Source organism: Poecilia latipinna, unplaced genomic scaffold, assembly GCF_001443285.1.
Source record: "Poecilia latipinna isolate Pla-1442-1.1 unplaced genomic scaffold, P_latipinna-1.0 Scaffold172, whole genome shotgun sequence".
Lineage (NCBI taxonomy): Eukaryota > Metazoa > Chordata > Actinopteri > Cyprinodontiformes > Poeciliidae > Poecilia > Poecilia latipinna.
The window spans coordinates 49,609-66,828 of NW_015112788.1; the positions used below are offsets into that span (position 1 = coordinate 49,609).

The window sequence follows — 17,220 nt, forward strand, 5'->3', positions numbered from 1 at the left end:
AAGAGTGTTGTTCAAGCGGGGCTTTAAAAAATCATCATTTTTCCCCCCCCTTTCTTTTTTTTTTTTTTTTTTTTTTTTTGTCCACCCACATTTTCCTGCCTCCAGTTTTGGTCGCTCTCATTGTGTCCCCGCCTGGCTGTCCTTTTCGTTTTCCTCTCCCACACGGACCCTCTGTTGTTTCATCGCTGTCACGGCGTGTCAGAACAGGTGAAATCAATTACTGACCCTCAGCGGCCTACTCCCTCACCGCAACTAGTTTTTTTAATTGAGAAAATTAATGAGCGATCAGTCTGCGAGATGATTTGGTGTCATGGATAGCTCTGCTGTGTGCGAGGGAGGAAAGCTGGAAGAGCTGGTTGTGGCGAGGGGGTTTGTTTGTTCGACCCTCCATTTCTAATTCTGTCCCTCCACAGAGGCAGTTAAGGCAGTTCACATTCCTCCTCTTCATTCCCTGACTGCTAATCACCTCTGAGGTTGAGGAGAAAGGTTGAGGAAAGACACAGTAGCTCATTGCACCACTTTACAGCTGCATCGCCCTTCGCTCTATTGAGGATCTCTTTCAGGGGCCTTTACCAGAATCTCTCAATATCCACTTCCCTTTCCATGTTGGCTGAATCATAGCATTAGTGCAGTAGATTCACAAAATCATTCACATGTGGATACAAAAACCTAACTTATGTCCCCAGGTGCTAGTTTAAAAAAAAAGATAGAATAATTCAAGATGGTAGCAATTATTCCAGGTGACCATCATGTTACATAAAATTTTGCACTAGAATGGCCCGTTAGATGACTTTCTAGTGCACATTTTTCAAAATGTCTGCCATGGTTGTAACAGAGCATATGTTTGCCCTAAAACTGGCAGCTGTTACTGTCAGCAGTGAGCACAGCTAACCAAAACGTTAGGTTCAGTAACCAGTAATTTACTAAGCAAGAATCTGAACTATTCTAAAGCCTTACTGCTAATTATCTTAGCTAATGCTAAGCCACTACACACTTAAAAAAATTAGCAGAAGCCAGAAGCTAATGCTAACCATTAAGACGACAGTTTTTCCTTCTGTCACACATCTTCATCTCTTTCTAGTTGACGACTGGTATGAGACGCTCAAACAGCAAAGTCCCCAGTTTCAGTTTTGCCATCTGATTTTGCTACGTATTATTACTTGAAATTTGTTTGAATTTAATGTCAAAAACAAATAATGTGTCAAAGTTAATTCAAGTCATGAAATTTAAAAGCCTCAGAAATGGTGGTTGTCATTCTGGAATTAGCTAATGGGAAATACAAAAGCATACAATGTGAGAGGTGAACATCCACATTTTTATGCTTATATCCGTACTTGAAACATTATTTTACAATAATATACTGAACTACATTAGCTCTGTGTGTGATTAGAAAAATGTTCTGAAGTGTTTCATGGGTTGTTGTTTTTTTTTTTGTTTGTTTTTTTGGTCTCTCAAACCTCTTTGTCCTTCTTCGCAGATGGAATCTCCCGTCTCCACGCCAGCTCCTCCCCCTCTCCACCTGCTGGCCACGGTCGGCAACAGCGAAATCGCCTCGCCGTGCGAGCAGATAATGGTGCGCACGCGCTCGGTGGCAGTGAACACATCCGACGTGGCCCTGGCCACAGAACCCGAGTGCTTGGGGCCGTGCGAGCCCGGAACCAGTGTCAACCTTGAAGGTATCGTGTGGCAAGAAACCGAAGACGGTAAGAGAAGTGATTAAACATAATTCTCAGAAAAATCTCTTCTCGTGAAACACTTAAGTTCTGCCTTGTTTTTGCACAAGAGGTAATATTGGAAAACGTATGGGATTGATGCGTCTTGTCTTGTACAGTTCCCCTCAGTTAGTTTTGCTTTTTTTTTTTTCTTAAGCAATGGTTGGAATTTCTTGTATATTTTCATAAAATCCACACAGTCAAAGCTGTTCAGACACAATCACTACTCAGTGTTATGTGGTGAAATGTTAAATATTCCTCAACAAGTTGCACCTTGATAATGCTTGTCATCAACACTCTTCTGGAATAAATCCGGCTGGATTTTACAGTAGAGCTCAGTTATTCATTGCTTGGTTTTCTGGCATTGTCCTGCCTTTCATCTGGGTTGAGATCAGAACTTTTGGTAGATTAATTTCACTGTATTAATTTCAAGAACAGTTTAGAAATCTGTTTGAAATCATTGTCCTGCTTTAGCACCCAGCTACATCCAGGGTTCAGCCATTTAATTGTTGATCTGAGGTGAAGTTGGAAGAATCTGAAGGCAGTCTTGAACAGTTTTGTGCTATTGAGCATGTAGGTGCGAAAGCGTCACCTTGACTTATCCAAATATGCGTTGTCACTGTGGCTATAAGCCTCAATCTGTCTACTTTGGCCGAGGGATTTGGCTTGTACATTAGGGCAGCTGCAAATTTCATTCAAGCTTGAAAGTTTGGATTTTTACAGCAGGAACGTCTACCTCGGCCAAGAGCTTTTCAGTCCATGTTGATGTTAAACTGGCTTCACTGCGAACAATGACAACAGTGTTGTAGCAGGTTCCAGTTCATGGGAGACTTGAATTGCTTTGGTTCTTGGATTGTTCTGAAATCTTCTTAAGGATTTGAGACATTCTGGGTCAGATGGTTCAAACTTGGAACACAATTGGGTTTGCCAATATGGCTGTGATGTCAAACACACATCACATCTGCATTGGTTCACATGCACTATTAAAACCAAGGATTAACTATATTCATGCTTGGCTCACGATTGGCCAATACTTGCATATAAAATGGACCTTATCTACTTCTGCAAACATCTGAAAATCAACCTGTATATGTGTTTCCATTCACCGTATAATTACGCAAATTGGAATTATAAGAATACTTTTGCTTAACGGAAACATAGCAATTTCAAATGCGGATGAGGTGGTTTTTCAGCGGTATCAAAATTTGTGTATTTTGCGAAACTACATTGGAAACACTATTTTTTGTTGCATCATATGAGTCACATGATCAACAGCTGGACGTTTCTACCAGCGGAATACTTGAAGGCGACGACAGGAAGTGGCAGGAAGACGATGGCGCGTCATGTTTTTAGATGACATCGTGTAAACAAACATATTCACTTGTGATTTTAATTCCCTGTTTTATTTAATAGAAAAACCACAATTGCGAAATTGTGTTTTTCCGACAGTAGCAGAATATCGACAAAGTGCTACGCACATTTGTAATGGAAACACAACTGTGTGCAGATGAGGACCGAACACCAGGTCCCATCTGGATGTCTGTGGTTAACAATAGTCATTCCACTATTGTCAACTTAACTTTTCTGACTCCTATGACATTATCAGATTTTTTTTTTTTTAAATCCATATTGACCAAAACCTGAATTGGCAGGCTGGGATTTTTAAAGTGCCCTAAAACTGCAGTCGGTGCTCCCCTAATTTATGCCATTGATGAATGTATGTAAACGTCTTTGAAGGTGTACATAGTGACTGCTGTGAGGCTAAGACATCAAATAAATTTTCTGTTTTGTCATTACTTTTCATACCTTCATGCCTCCTGAAATATAGTTCAGTATACCCAAAATTGCCTGAGGATATAGTGGTGGCACCAATTTGTGCTTTAACAGCACATACTGCATTATACTTCCAGGCAGCATAATAGTTGGCAGCCAGTTCTTAGGTGGCCTTGATTTGTTTTTTTCTTTTTTTTCTGCTCTGCCTGGCAGTGTGCAGACGGGAGTTTGTTGCACAGAGATATCTCCTCAAAAACATCATGCCTCCACAACAAAAGCTGTGTTGTTTTTTGTTGTTTTTTTTTTTGTTTTTTTTTTGCAGGCATGCCAGTTGGGAATAGAGTTGGCTCATCTCCTGCGGTGCAATCCGAGCGAAATCTTAGGCACTCTTGTTTTTTTTGTTGTTTTTTTTTTCCCCAGCCTTTGATTGAAACCACATTGAGCTTATTTAATTTTAAGATGTATCAGTATCATTATCAGGTTCCTTTTGGATCTGAGAAACTTTGCTTCTTTTTTTCCCCTCTCTCTGTTGTGAATGTGAAATAATGCAAACAGTGAATCTTCAAAGCGGCTCGCGCTCAGCCGCTCTGCGGGCATGCCGAGTACAAATCGCCCACACATCCACAGTGCTGCCTGTTGGTTCACTTTGAGGAACCAAACAGAGGAGGAGAAGGGGGGGATAAAAAAAAAACTCTCTGCCTCATCAACATTCCCAAAACAGCCCCTGTTTTGCCATTGAGTGGCTTTTTCCCCCCTCTATCCTTTTTTTTTTTTTTGTGATTTTTGCTCCAGCTCTGAGCCGTGTTTGATTCCCTCTCTTCTGTTACTGAGCATCCAGCCGGTCACCCCTTGACTCTGTATCCAGGCAAACTGGGAGAGAGTGAGTGCATGGCGTGGGGGCTGGGAGTGGGGGGAAGACAAGGCCACTTCTGTTAGTGACACAAACATGGCTTCGAGCCAAAACCAGTACTATGCTGTTCTCCCTCATTCTCTGCCTCCCACAGAGTGATTGAGCCCCCTCCTTTTGCCCTGCCCCCCTCTTCCCCTTTCACATTCCCCCTGTCCTTCGCCTGCACACTCTCTCTCTCTTTCTCACTCTCTCTCTCTTTTTTTTTTCTCTGAAGCTGGTATTTTGGCTGAAAGAGGTGGTGGTTTGGTCTGGTGGAGCTGTGTTTTCCTCTGATTCTGTCCTGTCTGGCCCAGTGGGGAGGAGGACGGTGGGTGCTTTAGAGTGGTTTTTAAAGTGGTGAGGTGAAGAGAGATAGGGAGGGGGGGGTTGGTTGGGAGGTAGTGATAGGGAGGTGGGGGGTGGGCACTCTGCAGGTGTAGCACACAGGTTGTTATGGCTGTCAGAGCTTTAGAGACCACTCGGGTAAGATTACAAGTGCACTCGCTTTGAAGATGCTTCCCCTCCCCCCCCCTTCTTCTTCTTCTTTTTATCTGAGAGGAAAAAGACTTGTCAAGCAGACATAATTTATTTCTGTCAGGGTTTTTAGACTTACTTTGAAATTTGCCGTGAGAGTTGCTTGATAGGAAGAAGCTACATGTGATATGACTTTTTTTTTTTAAATTGTAAGTTATTTTTCTTTTTTATGTTCGTTTAAGGTAGCCGGCTCCCTCTTTTCCTACACCCCCCCCATAACAAGAACTGTGGTTTGAAAGGGCAGAGCGATCGCCGTCAAAAAGCACGGTTTCAAATATCAAAAGCACTCAATTTATTACTGGGGATTTATGGACATGGAGAAGAAATATGGTCCATGTTAGCTGACAGGAACAAATTGCATGTACATGCATGTTTTCATACTGTACTACTCATTTGGTATACTGTAATTTATGCCATTGATTGTCAGGGGGTGGAAGTTGAGCATTTCTCTCACCGGCCGCTGTTGCTAGTGGAATAAACAAATGTTTGTTTCTTCTTTTTAATGTAACCAAGATCAATATTACACAACTACATTTTATCGAACGCTTTTATTGACCGGTAGCAACATACCATACTTGTGTACTGACATAGTGTTGGTGGTGGTAGCATGCTGTGTTTAACCCCAGTATAATTGTTTGGGTTGTGTTGGTCGTTTACTGGTTTTAATGAATTATGAAGACAAAAATAAAAAAAAAAAAAGTCAGAAATCTCATGTGCAGTTTTATTAAATTACATGTTATTTTTGAAGATTTTATATGAAGTTATATTTCCATTGATTGCGATTCGGAACCCTGTTTGGACCTGCTGACTCTCTTTGAAATATTACAGATTATCACTTCTAATGACATTAATTATCCCTGACAGATCTTCACAGAACAAAACAAAAACCTTAAAATCTATAAAACCTTCAAGTTAAGAACAAAAAAATCACCAGATGGTGCATATTTTACCTGTTTCAATAAATACAAGATACAGTTTCCAATAATAACACCATCTGCTACTTGGAGACAATTTGCATAAACCCATCAAATATACAAAATATATGTATATATTTAATTACAACGATCAGGTAGCAGTTTAGCAGCTTCACACACTCAATTCAACATCATAATTATAGTTGTGGTTTTTTACCCTGATATTCACAGAAAAACTTCTGTAAGCAAACTCTCCTTTTCTCCTAATGATATTTATTAAAGATTTTCATTAAGTTCAAACAGTTTAAACGGCGGAATGGCATCATTAGAATAAAACCCTGGCCGAACAGCTACGATTTTACTCTATTTGGTATTTTAAACCTCAGTCTGTATATAAGGACATAAATGATTCAGCAAGCAGAAATAAAACGAGGTCAGTATTTTTCTTCTGTTTACATTTTTCATGTCTTTACATTTTGGACGCTGTTGAAGTTTGTTTACATTTCATTCTAAGTTTGTTTAAACTGACTTTTGCTGTATTTGTAAGAGACGCTAAGAAGAGAACACATAAGAACCTGTTATGTGTCGAGTAGAGTTGAGACGCAAATCAAAACGCACATTTTTAACATCTCTATTGGTTTTTCTCTGATCAAGGCCTTTGTTTTTGTTTGATTCTTCTTGATGGTTTTCCATCAAAGTAGCAACGATTCAAACCTTCAGTAAAATTACCCACAACCCCTCTCTCAATTTTACCTTTTAATGAGCTATCAGTTTTGTATATTAACTCAACTTTGACATGAAAAATCTTTGTTTGCTGAACAATAAAGCCGAGTGTTTAGCTTAAAAACGGCTTCTTTGAATTTGCTGCTTGTTAGCTGCAGATAAATGAATTTCTGTTTATAAGAGAGCCTGATGTTGTGTCTTAAAAGGAAACACCAGGGTGTCGTTTTACCATTAAAATCTGCATTCTTCAGATTTTTCAGTATTGGTATAGTCGGTGAACTTATTCTCAATGACTTCCGTTGTGCTGCTTTTTTCGCACCACATTAAACGACACAAAGATATGTGCTGTATTCCCTCTGCATCATTTTTTTATGGCACAAGCTCCTAAAAATCCGCTGACTGGCCTTGGAATGAAATCGACCTGGTTGCCATTTGCGTCACACCCCCATGCAGCTGCTGTTACTTCAACAAATAAGAACCAACCCTGTCAAAAAAAAAAAAAAGACCCAAGAACAAGGAACAAAAACACAGCAGTCATTCTGATTAGAGGTGAATTAAAAAAGTGTTCACCAGATTCTTTCGTATTTGTACATTTCAGACATTTTAACCCCCTACCTAAATACGTGTGCGGATATAATTTAGCATGCCAAACAACAGCTGCTTTATCACCTCCGCCTTTTGGCCTAGTGGGAGTAAATGAACAACAAGCTCCTAGTAATTGTCTGCGCCTCACCCGACTCGCTCTGAATGCCAGAGAAGGAAGCAGACAAGGAGGAAGCAAGCAACACATCATAAAAAGCGATCAAAGAAGCTGGACCTCTGGTTGTACCTGGCAACATTCTTGCTTGATGAGGATGAATGGATTTTTTTTTTGTTTTTTTTGTCTCGTGTAATTTGAGGCTTTGAGCACGCATGCATCCAAATCTGGATAATGACTTAATGGAAGCTAAAATGCATCATGAGTTGCTCTAAAATAAAACCCACATACCATTAAAAAAAAAAAGAAATTAAAGCCATGTAGGTCTTTTGTAGAAGAACAAAAAAATGTCGAACGTAGGAGAAAGTCTCTGTCATGCTGTCAGTCTGGAGGCAACCGAAGCATAGAGATCAGAAGGAGGTTAGCTGGGTGAGGTGGGGAGGAGGGGGGGTCGGAGCGATGGTATTTTAAGGCCTAGCACTGAAACAAATCCCCTCAGAGCAGACAAGGCAGTGGCAGCTCCCAGGGTCGTGTTGGCGGGGCGACGGGGGCGGCCCCTCCCAGGCTTAGCATGCTGATACCTCCAAATGCCATCTCTGAGATGCAGGAGAAGTTTATTGGTCTTGAAACAGAGCCCAGAACGCCTTGGCTCCTGCTCCAGGGCAGAGGGAACACAGAGGGGGCCCCTTTAGCCAAACACTGCAGCTCCATGCCAGTGGCAGTGTGGCGTTTAGACACACACACAACACACACACACACACACACACACACACACACACACACACACACACACACACAGATCCTTCAGTTCACAGCAGGCTATTCCCAAAGCAGGTCCCACAGCTTCTTATGCTCCCTAATAGATGAATAATATAAGCTGTTTGTGATAAGTGTTTGTCTCATGGATTATTTATACAGCCGCCATCACAGCAGCATCTCCAGCTTTGGCTTTATCATGGCAGTTAATAACGGTTAGGCTTCTGCATAGAAGAAATGTGAATGTAAAACTGATGGAAGTGAAGTTTATCTCATGTAGCACTGTCTAGTTGCTGCGTCGGTTCAAGCTATCATAACGGGCCCCGTCAGCATTTTTACTGTTTTTGGAATTTCAATAAAAATTCTATTATCCATGCTATTACAATGTTAACAGCTTCAAAATCTGAAAGTTTATGATCCGGAGCATGGCTAAAGCAGTGTTAGGTTAAAGACTCTCCCAAAGCTAGCATAGATTGGGTATTCCCAAAGCTAGCATAGATTGGGCATTCCCAAAGCTAGCATAGATTGGGCATTCCCAAAGCTAGCATAGATTGGGCATTCTAGCACAGAAAACCAGAGTTCATGTATAAAGTGGGCCTCTCTATTATCAACTTACTTCCACACAAATTCATCAGAAATAGATTACGTCTGGATATCATCTCAGTAAGCCCCTAAATATTAAAATCTCATCTTATGTTGTGTGTAGTTTTGTGTCATTGACTAGATATATCATCTTGCCTGTAATAATGGTGTAATTTGTTTAATTTCTTCCTTGTTTTTACTTTCTGAATATGAAATAAACCAGTTCTGTGTGAAAAATGAATGTCTAAGTCTATTGCTCACCTGCCAGCTGTCTTTTACTGACGACTCATTACATCGTTTTTCAGACGAGCCATGGCCACTCTCTGGGACGTTGCCGGAGGAACTGTACTTGAAAATAGAGGAAGCGTCCTCTGGACGCCTGTATCTGTCAATCAGACCAATGAGCAGCAACCAAATGGATTGCAAAGCCAATCACAAAAGACCAATTTTATTAACAGTCGGGCGCAGGTTCTAAGGATTAAAGCAAAAGTGGTAAAACGGTTAATTTCCTCAGTCCGCGCACAGATGATTTTCATTTGCCTGTTCTTTAGCCGCTCTCTTAGCCAACTCTTACCCTCACCAGTGCTTACTGTGCATGAGTGGAAGTGGAGAATTTCCAAACTAGAATGTCGCTTTCCTAAATACATGTGGTTAAAATGACACAATAGGAAACTTCAGATAGTCACGGATTATTGTTCCTGAGGGAGAGAGCCTGATTTGTTAGTCACACATTTAGTCCCAGGGTGAAGTTGGCAAGATGGTTCCAGAATTAACCCAAATCTCATGAAAAAAGAGACATTTGTTCCCGTTCTTACTGGCCGACAACAGCCTTTTTCCAAACACTTAAACAGTCTCGAAGTATAAATCATACGCCTGGAGGAGTTGGAGGGCTTTGCCAGTGGTTGTCACAAGATATCATGTTTTCCTTATACACGTCAAGGAGAGCTTGAGTAATGTGCCTTTGGCAGATCCGTCTCTTAATCTCAGCACCATCTCCTCTAAGGAAAAACACCAGAGGGGTTGTTTTAACAAGAGATTGTAGATTCACCCGGATGACATTTGAGGATACTGCTCCCTGCTGCAGTGCTGATTACTTAGAGGACTATTTGCATGTAAAAACATGGAAAAAATGTCAAGGATTTTATATTTTGGTCATTTCCGGCATGGCAGGCTGCTGTTTTTCTTTATGTGGAGGTAGAGACTGCTGCATGCAGCTGATAATGTTGGACGATGTGGAAAGCATACTGATACTGTGCTCCGTTCCTCTCAGTGGTATAAGAGAATTGACCTTCTCACAGGCTGTTATTCCTGTCAGGGAGAGTTACCTCAGACTTTCTCCTTTTATAAACCAGAAGGCAGCCTGAACTTTTCAACTGCAGCTTTATAATCCAAATAAAATCATCAACCAGACCCATCTCACATCCAGCAGTCATCTATACCATCTTTCACCTCCAGTACTAAAGTCTATATATGTACTTTATGTTTCTGCAAGGAAAGGTGTTCTGATTCATCTGTTTTTTTTAACATTCCTTACAGTTTGTGCATCTTTATGATCAGAAAAGAATTAGTTATTGTTGTAGATGAAATCTGCATCAAGATTTTCAATCTTTTACAAATGCAACAAATTATAAATCAGTCCAAAAATGTAGACAGTTTAAGCACATTGGAGAAATATAAAGTGTGGACCGTTTCTTTTTCCTTGTGGTTTAAATATTTTCATGTAAAACGGAGTAGAAAATCAGCGTTATCGTTCGCAACTCCTCCTTCTGATCTCTGACTGGCCCGGTTTAAATTCTGCCTGAGAAATCGAGTTCAATGGGGAAAAATCCCAGACGGAGCTCTAAAGGGAAATGAGAATCAAGCAGTACAATTGCTGCTATAATACTAATGTTCTGACATTTTATCTTTGTAACCATTAAAACCAGAAACCCTTTGAACCCTCGGAAATACCATCTTAAAATAGTGAGACAAAGTTTCATCTGAAACCAGCTGGATTTTAATGGGGGAACTATAATGTAAAATCAACTTTGAGGTTTACATCACGTTATAATGTTTGTTGAGTGATGCCTTTTTGAGAAATCCTTTAATTTCCATGGCAACCATTCAACTGTGGAAAAATACCGGGGTGGACCTAGCGCCATCTTCAAGAGATGTTTTGATGGCTTTCTGAAGGCGGAGTTTCAGAAAGAGCAGCAGTTTAAGCAACACAGGTCCAATTTTTATAACAACGGAAGTTAGTACTTAATTTTTGCTGTAAACTTGCACTGCATGCTTGGCCCCTTTAAGATTTTTTTTCTTACCATCTTTGTCTCCTTTTTTTTCTTTTTATGGGAATCAGCAATCTAGACTACAAGACTTTCATGTAGCCCTTTAGTGGGTCAGGGAGGATCAGAATATAGGACCACACAAGCTCCTAACCCAGGAGAGTTCAAACTGGAGCGCTGAAGCCCCTTGGGGGGTTTTTACAGACTACTGCCAGGACTACATTCCAATGTATTACCTCCACAGTCCTGAAAGTGACTCATACGGCTCATCCTAAATCGCTGTCTGCCCAGCATTTAAGCTAAAGGTCATCCCGAGGACTTAGTATTTTGACACTCACATAACCGGACAAGCTCTACTTCCCTTTATGCACCGCGAGAGCAGGATAACACAGTAAAATGAAAACATGCTCGACACTTGGGTGCTCAAACGCTTCATTTGTCAAGGTTACGGTTATTGCTCGTGGCAGCACCCAGTTATCTTTTATCTCCGCTGATGAATACTGACACCATTTTTCTCATTGTTCCCACTTTTTCTTTTCTTTTTTTTAAAATCTGCATACAGCCTTTCAAAGCAGAGCTTTCACACGGAGCATTAGGAATGGAGACAAATGGATCTCTTTTAGCAGAGGGTCTGTCAATAATCACATCAGATTCTGAGTGTGTTTTGAAAGGTGATAATTGCAAGTGCTGGTAATTGTTCACAAGCGAACACTTTTTATTATTTTTTTTTTTTTTGGTTTGTTTTGCTGTTTTTTTTCTAAGCCATGCCTTGTACTATTCAGACATTTTCTTACACATCAAAAGACTAATAGAAACCTTAAATATTATGCTGCTAATTGAGTGTTTCACCCAATTATCGCAGAGAAACGATCCTCCGTTTTCAGAGATAACTAAGGCATTTTGACAAGGTCAGTCAGTGAAAATGCCATTAACCTCTGCAGATTCCTGTTGGGCTTGAGGAGGTCAGAGGTCAGCCAGTGAACTCCCAGCCCGCGCCGACTTCAGCAGCAGCAGAGGACCTGATATTTTTGCTCCTGCTGGAACTTAATGAAATGTGTTAAGTGGGAAGGAGGGGGAGGCTTAGAACAGAACACGGCATACTCGCTACTCCTGACTTCATTTCTCGCCTTTCATTATCCTCTCGTCCAAAGCAATCTCACACGTTTTGCGTTCAGAGCCCAAATAGAGGCGCCGTTTGTTGTTCAACAGCGCTGAAAGGAAACGAGTGTTAAAATTACAGGCCAATTCCTCTCATTAATGCGGGCTTCATTCAGTTGTCCTGGGTGACCCTATTAAGCCCAACACAATAAGGGGGGATGGGAGGGGGAGGGCAGAGAGCGGGGAACTGGGTTCGCTTTATATCGCTCTGACCCTTTTCTCTCACCCCGCTGAAACCCTTTCCTACAAAACAAATCCCAAGTGAAATGCAGCTCCGTTCAGCAAGTTTTATTTTTTGATCTTTGAACTCCAGCTGGATTTCTTTTTTTTTCTCCCCTACTAAAATAAATCCAGAAACAAATCCAGTCAGTCAACAGCGGGATCAAGGCTCAAACATACACACATATATTAAAGGAAATAATGTGTGCAAAGTCATCTTGAACTCTATTCAGTTTATTGAAAAGCTGTTAACATTTGTTTCTTTCTGCTGAAAAAGGCTCCTTCATATGCTCCAGTTGATAATATTTAGAAAATGATACATTTTGTTTTTCACCCGTAATCCATATTGTGTGAAATTATTTGTATTTTTTATTTTTGTGACTGAATTAATACACTCATTGAAGATCAGGTGTTTATTTTATTTGTTCTTGTCTAAAGCAATCACTGCCCTTAAGCTAGTAAGGAATTGAGTCAAAAATAGAAAATAAAGTTCTGTAGTGCAATTGCACACTTGTTTTTGGAAATAAAGGAGAAATAAATACCAAACAAATTTCATTCTGTGACTCTTTGCTGACTTCCCGTCTCTAATAGAGCCCGTTAGTTATGTTTTGGTGTTCAAGATGCTGTTTTACGGAGGAAAAGCTGTTAAGTGTGGTTTGACTCTATTTTTGTTTTGTCTTGACGCGCTGAAACTGAAAACATGAAAATTCAAATTAGTTTTAGTTGATATACTTGACCCTAAATTGAGTTGCGTAGAAAATTGTCATTATGCAGGGAAAAAAAGAAGCAGATTTTGACTATCAATAACTAATCCTAGTTTCTATTGATGTCTATGCTTTCCACCATGTTTTATGCTCATCTGTGTACATTTGGTTAGCAACTTTTGCTAACCAAATATTGATAAGTTAATCCATAAAAAATAGTCAACAGATTAGCCCTACACTGTAGGTTGAGCTCTTCATGTGTTAGAAGTATTTTTTAGCTGCATCCTTTGCTACAAATGATCAAGCACACACTGACGGAATGCTATGATGTTGCATTGTAGACAATTAAAAGCTTATTTTTAAAAGTAATTGAATTATTTATTTGCGTCTTTTGACACATTTCTAATAATTTATTAATAAGGCTAAAGTGGTTAAATGAAAAATCTACAGAATGTACCAATGTTTTATGATTAATCATAAGAATAATCAATAGAGTAAATGATTACTACAATAATTAGTTACAGGCCTGATTTAGTGCGACTGCAGAACTAAAGACTTCAGTATGGTATAATGTCATTATCTCTTATTTATTGTGCATAATCTGCATAAACCAAACACAATTTTGCTCACTTCTTCAAATCAGCTTGCAGTAACTGGAGGTCATGTGACTGAAAATATGATTGAGTTGTCCCGTCGTCGTCTTGAGGCAGCGGTATTATTATCATTCAGAGAAAGCCAGAGGCTGAGATTTGAGGTTACTCAGAAGCCAAAGATTACAGAGTTCCTTCCAGGCTTTCGGCATGGGAAGCTGTCCAGAAGGAAGCCCGTCAGGGGAGGAAAAAAAAAAATAAACCGAGCACCTGGCACCACAGCAAGGTGCCAGATAAGATGTTTGCATTGTGTATTTTTAAAGCGGCATCACTCTGATTGCAGCTGCCTTTTTCACAGGCTCGTAAATATCCTGTAATTCCACCTCAATGCAGTTTTCTAATAAACGTTGTGCAATACTGTGGATGTTTTCGCACATTTTATTTATTTATTTTTCGTCCTGACGGGATGAAATCATTCTGGCCAATTAATCGGCCAGAGCGACTAGAGTTGAAAGTGCTCGATAAGATTGATCGTCCCACCTTCTCATCAGCTGTTTTCACGCAGCTTCGCTAGATGACATTGAGTTATGTCAAGAGAAATACAGGGAAATTCCTCTGGAAAACCCAAAGGCAAGCACATGCGATGTCAGATTGCGGAGAAGATTTATCTTCAGGCAGGGCAGGGATCCTTAAAACGCTGCCAAACACAACACAACAGTTCACAGGAAGAAAGAAAGAAAAGAAGAAAGAAAAAAAACAGCAAAAATCCTTGAAAACGGAGCCACAGCTCAGTCCTGAGTCATAATGGAAAATCTTCATGGTGACTTTAAGATGGTTTTGTGAGACGGTCGTTATTTAAGCTAAATGAACCTGAGACGAAATCCATGCCAAGGCAACGACTTCATACCCCGAGACGTAAAAGCATCCGCAGGGTTGCAATACAATCTTTTAAAATGTGCTTAAACCGGTGACACCCAATTTTTGAACTTTTGTGAACAAAATGATTCATGGCAGAAACTATCTTGGGCTTAAAATAATCTATTTAGTATGAAATAATGGAACATGCATTAGACAAAAGGGTATACACTCTGGAGTATGGCTAATGTAAGCCAGTTCATATGGCATAAAACCCCCTGAATTAAAAGAATTGTGTTTTTATCACAAGTTGTGGTTTTCAAGGTAAATGGATTATTCCCAAACGTCCAAACTGAAAATCTAGAAGCTAACCTATGAAATGGACTGAAACCTTTTACAGCGTACAATGTTTTTTTTTTTTTTAAGGTTTTTTTTTTTTGTTTTTTTTTTTTACACCAGTCTCTTTATGTGCACATTGTGATGGTTGGATTTATTTTTTGTTCTACATCATAATAAGAGAATCCTGAGCCGGATCATATGACATGGTCATGATTCGACTGTTTTGCCTTGTATTTATTTTTTCTTTGTTATAACAATTGATTTTCTCTCTGCTTTGAGTTAATTTGGCAGAAAGTTTTCTCATAAAAAAAATTACATGACTTAAACTGTACTTCAAACTAAAAACGACAGCTATATATAATAAAACTACAGTGTTGACATTTGTGGCTCCGTGAAATACATTACGAATTTCAAAACATACAAATTCTATAACTAATCTTTGAAAAACACATTTTATCAGGTTTTTTTTTGTCTGAAGATTAAAAACAATTTAGTATGGGAATTAATTTGACTAAACTTCAGGCAAAGATAAATTTACCGGGGGGGGTTTGAATCTCATTCATGCTTCTCCATTATGCCGCCTGCATAAACGACCGCATAAAATCTGAAGGGCTAATTTAAAATCATTAAGACTCGACGATTTCGCCGTATCGTTCTCAACACCCCACATCCACTCTCTCTCTCCAGGCAGAGCGAAGGAAGGGCTATATCCTGCACATCAAGAAAGGCTAGTCATTCATGTGCACCGCCTTGATTTACATCCCTGCCTCGACCAGCTGCCAGAGCCATTTTGTGTTTGAGTGTTTCAAGAGCTTAGGGGGGCGGACTCTCGAAGGCGTTTCAGAAAATGGGTCTGGGTTCTTTTAATGTGACAGAAATCCGAACTCGAGGACCCCGCCGTGCTTTTGCCGTCGCTTGCAGCCTTGACCAGGTGCTCGTGTTTTCACGGCCGCAGATTTGAAGGCAGGAGACATGCAGCCAAGTGTCAGCAGGTTGCTGTAAACATATATAAATCCCTTATGCTCTTCTTGCTTTATGCCAGAGGCAGCAGGAGAAAAATGAGGTCTGAACTGTGAATGTTTTTTGTGTGTGTGTGTGGGAGGGAGGGGATAAGGGAGGGGGGTGAAGATTGTAAGCTAGGGATGGTTATACCATTGAAAAGAGGAAATGACAGAGAGGGTGAAGGAGGGAGGGAAAGTGGGGTGAGCAAGAGAGGTTTTCCTAAGCTAATAAAATGCTCTGGAGGATAGAAGCTGCCAGCCAGCATTCCTGTGTCATTAGATAAGTTAGCTCACTGCATCGTCCGGTTTCTCTGCAGTGCTGAAGTGGCAAGCTGAGGTCACCACCAGGGAGCGAGAGGGAGGGTGCAGGGCAATAAATCCTGAATGTTTTCACGCAGTCGCAGCTCTTAATCCTCGGAGGTCGTTTGGCTAGAAATCTGAAAAGCCTCAACTGGCACGTTTATTTCGAGCAACTTTCACAGCAGCAACTTGTGCAGTGTTCTGTTCATGCATATAAATACTAAGTTTATTTGTATGTGGTCAGTTTTTTTGTTTTTGCTTTGTTCTAAGGATGCTTCTTTGTAATCATAAGCAGGAAAGCCTGTTTTCCCTTTTAAATTGTCATATTTGTTTGTTTGTTTTTTGGGGGGTTTTTTTAAACAAAAGGATAATTCATTTGGGCTGAGCAGAGGAGTTAATTTGTTGCACACAAAACAAACTTGCTAAGCTCTCTCTGCCAGTGCTAAACAGGTTGTGTTGGAGGCATTGTGATGATGTGGGGCAGCTATGAAGAAAATCCCACATCATTGTGGCAGTGCACAGAAATATGGAGATGAGATCTTACCACATCTGTATTGGCTGACTTGCGACAAATGCTTGATGATTGGGATACTGTCCAACACCAGTGCGTGACCAAGTCAGTGACCAGCATAATGAGGAGCTGCCTGGCTCTTGTGGGTTGTGTACTGTTGTTCCATGCACTCCTGATGCTCCTGTTTGTGAAATTAGATATTTATCAGTTGTTCCATTTTGTTGTGATTGTGCAAATACACACAAAATCTACAGATTCCCACATGTTTTTACACCAAATCCATAATTGAGAGTTTATTGGACATTTTCCACAAAAAATGGTCAAAAACATTGGGTTTCAGTGACTAACTTTAAATGGCTAACTCCCACCTGCAGGTGGAAGTATTTTTTACTTTTCTACACTGCAACCTCAGTGTAGAACAACTTTTCGTCAAGTAACAAGAATCCATATTTACTGTCATACAGAAGTGCAAATATGGCAAAATTCCTTGCAGATACTTATAAAGTAACATTACAGAATCTGAGTTTGATTGCAAAAAATCTGAAAAATTGCAAAATCCTGAAGGGACTGTTTAATGAAATGTTAAATTGCCATTATGTTGTTTTGTCAGTGAACCAATGAACAACAAGAGTTGATAGCAGAGTCACCAACACTGAAACTCAAATGTAGAGATCCACCCATCAATTGGTCAGTTTGCCC

The 17,220-nt window shown here is 40.1% G+C and overlaps 1 protein-coding gene across 1 annotated transcript in view; it reads left to right on the top strand.

Annotated features, from left to right (window-relative positions):
* The window catches only part of LOC106946015 (zinc finger protein 609-like), a 65,704-nt gene that overhangs the window by 37,355 nt on the left and 11,129 nt on the right, over nucleotides 1-17,220 (top strand). Inside the window, exon 2 of the mRNA XM_015030071.1 lies at nucleotides 1,478-1,703. Coding sequence (XP_014885557.1) covers nucleotides 1,478-1,703 — 226 coding nt within the window. The remainder of the gene's footprint in view (nucleotides 1-1,477; nucleotides 1,704-17,220) is intronic.